This window comes from Dioscorea cayenensis, chromosome 16, assembly GCF_009730915.1.
Source record: "Dioscorea cayenensis subsp. rotundata cultivar TDr96_F1 chromosome 16, TDr96_F1_v2_PseudoChromosome.rev07_lg8_w22 25.fasta, whole genome shotgun sequence".
Classification (NCBI taxonomy): Eukaryota; Viridiplantae; Streptophyta; class Magnoliopsida; order Dioscoreales; family Dioscoreaceae; genus Dioscorea; species Dioscorea cayenensis.
Genome location: NC_052486.1, coordinates 23187543 through 23190748, shown reverse-complemented (window position 1 = coordinate 23190748; position 3206 = coordinate 23187543). Strand labels below are relative to the sequence as shown.

Below are 3206 nucleotides of genomic sequence, written 5' to 3'. Positions count from 1 at the left end.
TTTAATGGATGCGATGTATCTATTATTTTTTATGATGGATTAATTAGTTCAAAACAAAGTTTATCAATTTTCTTAAAAAACAAACAAATAATTGTATGTAGTAATTATAAATTTGTGTTAATCATAAACTTAACTATAACAACTTTTATTGACATGGTAAATTGAAAAATTCGATAAATATTTCTAATAGTATTTGGTACGGAATTATTTTGGGGAATTTAAACTGAGATTATAAAGAGATTAAAGTTTTAAAATTTTAAACAAATACAACTTTTAGATCACAAATTGCAGTCAATGTCCAGATCGGACAAACGCCTCTCTCTCTCTCTCTCTCTCTCTTGCTCTCTCTCTTTCAAAAGCGGGAAACATGTGAGCAACCTAAATAGAAAAAATAGTGGTCTTTCTCTTCTTCTTGTGAGGAAAAAAGGATGCAAACCTGACCACTAACTTGTTCCCATTAACATCTACAACTACCGTTTCCTCTATTTAAGCATTTACTCCATAGATTTTTATTCTTCGCCAACTAACTGTAACTTTGTCCACTGTATTTTACATTGTATGTTCATTTAGAGTTACTAAGCTAATCACAATGGCCACTGTAATTGCCGGAGATTCATCTAAAAGAAAACTTCTTTCAGTGCATGGTTTACTTGAGAGAACAAAGATGATGCCGATGTCGTTGTGGAGGAGCTTGCAGAAGGTGGGAAGAGACGATCCGAGGCGTGCTATTTATGCTCTCAAAGTCGGAACAGCCTTGACTCTAGTTTCACTATTGTATCTTTTAGAACCTCTGTTTCAAGGCATCGGAAAAGATGCTATGTGGGCTGTCATGACTGTTGTTGTTGTGTTTGAGTTCACCGCAGGTTAGTTTAAAGTATCGGGCATGTGATACTTTTGTTTTTGTTATAGTATCAGTTTGATATTTTCTGTGCTTAAGATGGTTGTCTAATGTTTGATTTGAATTATAGGTGCCACATTCTATAAAGGATTTAATAGAGCACTCGGGACTATATTTGCTGGTTCATTGGCATTTTTCATTGAGTGTATTGCTGCGGAATTAGGCACTGTTTCACGTGCGATATTTGTAGGAGGTTCGGTTTTTTTGATAGGTAATTAACAGTTGTTAAATTAGTTTATCGGATTGTGTAGCTTTTCTTTGAGTTATTTTACATGCTGAAAATTTTACTGCATTTGTAATTTGATAGGTTTTGCTGCAACATACGTGAGGTTTATACCGCGTATTAAAAAGAACTATGATTATGGTGTAATGATCTTCATTCTTACCTTCAATTTGATCACCGTATCGAGCTTCAGAGAGCCGAATGTGCTGAAGATTGCTCGTCAAAGGTTGTACACCATTGGAATTGGTTGTGCTGTTTGCATCTTCATGAGCCTTTTCGTATTTCCAAACTGGTCTGGTGAAGATCTGCATAATTCCACAGCAGATAAAATCGAAGCTTTAGCAAGATCAATTGAAGGTATATGACAGTATATTTTTCTTCATTATATTTGCAAGAATCATTGAAAACAATTCAGTTGAATGAAAATAAACATATCAAAAATTTCAGCTTGTATTATGGAGTATTTTAACGATGACATGAGCAAAGAAACCGCGGAGCGGAAATCAACCAGGGAAACAATACAAAAGGGTTATAGAGCAGTCTTGGACTCCAAATCTGTTGAAGAGTCCCTTGTAAGTTGATGGTGTTTTTCTTTTTTCTTTTTTAAAATTTTGATCTGATGTGTTTAATATTGAAAAGTTGGCCAAGAATTTGATGATGTTCATCTGTTAATTAGGCATCGTTTGCAAGCTGGGAACCAAGGCATTCAAGTTATAGATATCCTTGGCAACAGTATGTAAAGCTTGGAGTTACTCTCAGACACTTTGCTTATACTGCGGTTGCTCTGCATGGCTGCCTAGAATCAGAAATCCAGGTATTAAATTAACTCCAATAAATAAATAAATAAAAACACATATTGTCTTTGCTGGACAGATCCTTGATAATGTGCTAGTTTTAATTAAAAATTCAGCTATCCAAATAGACTGCAGAATTCACAATATGCATAATCAGATTATGCATGTTGACAACAAATTTAGTTCAAAGTTCTGTCTGGATACATACAATATTTAACTACAGCAAACAGTAAAAAAATTTCCTTGTCAATCAGACTATTGCAATAATTCTCTTATAAACTTTTGACATAAAATCATTTTCTTATAGAGTTTGTCAATAATATACTATTGTTATTTACACACAGACTCCACAATCAGTTCGATCATTGTTCCGAGAACCATGCTGCAGAGTAGCCGGAGAAGTGTCCAAAATCCTCCGTGAGCTGGCTATGAGCATAAGGAAACGGCAACATTGCCCACCGGACATCCTCTCCGACAACCTCCATGACGCTTTGCATGCTTTTGAATTCATCCATCAAGTCCCAGCCTCGCCTCTTTCTCGGCACCAAAAATGCTCAAGCCAAGTCTACCATACTCGCAGCTCAAACCAACCAACACTCATCGTACAGCACCACCGCCTTGCCTTCGGTGAAGACTGATGTTTCGGCATTGCTAGATTTTTCGATCAAAGAGAGCACCATTCTGAGAGGAGCACATTGAAGCCAACTCTAAGCAAGATTGCAATACTGAGTTTGGAATTCTCAGAGGCTCTTCCTTTTGCTGCTTTTGCTTCTTTGCTTGTGGAGATGGCAGTGAGGTTAGATTTAATCATTGATCAAGTGGAGAAACTGGCAAAAGAAGCACATTTCAAGGAGTTCACAGAGAAAAATGATATCAAGATTGATGTCAAAATTTGTGACAGTGCAATTGTTCTACCAACTAATGTTGCTTGTGGTGAGTAGTAGTGTGGCATTTGATAGTCTTATCAGATATATAAAATGCTGAAAATTCAATAGATAATTGATCAAATACACCTTTAAAAACATGAGAATATTTTCCTTGTGGTTGAAATTGCTGCAATTCTTCTAACCTGAGGTTTTGTAAAATAAGTTTCATTGTCAATATCAAGTCACATTGAATAATATGTTGAATCTGTATTCAAAGATTTTGATAAACAAGCATAGTAAATACAAATTAAGCACATCCATTGATGAAAATACAATACTGCAGATCAGATACACATTGTTCTGCTTGAGAACATAATATAAGAATAAGATTTACAACATAATTGGATCGATATTTTCTTTAATAA

General features: G+C 35.1%; 1 protein-coding gene across 1 annotated transcript; it reads left to right on the top strand.

Annotated features, from left to right (window-relative positions):
• The first annotated feature begins 519 nt into the window (after nucleotides 1–519).
• LOC120279426 (aluminum-activated malate transporter 12-like) lies at nucleotides 520–2964 on the top strand. Its single transcript, XM_039286361.1, is given in 8 exon segments — nucleotides 520–863; nucleotides 969–1109; nucleotides 1206–1478; nucleotides 1569–1693; nucleotides 1798–1935; nucleotides 2260–2415; nucleotides 2417–2570; nucleotides 2573–2964. Coding segments are annotated over 8 exon segments (1545 nt in total). The 5' UTR covers nucleotides 520–589; the 3' UTR covers nucleotides 2857–2964.
• The last annotated feature ends 242 nt before the right edge of the window (nucleotides 2965–3206 follow it).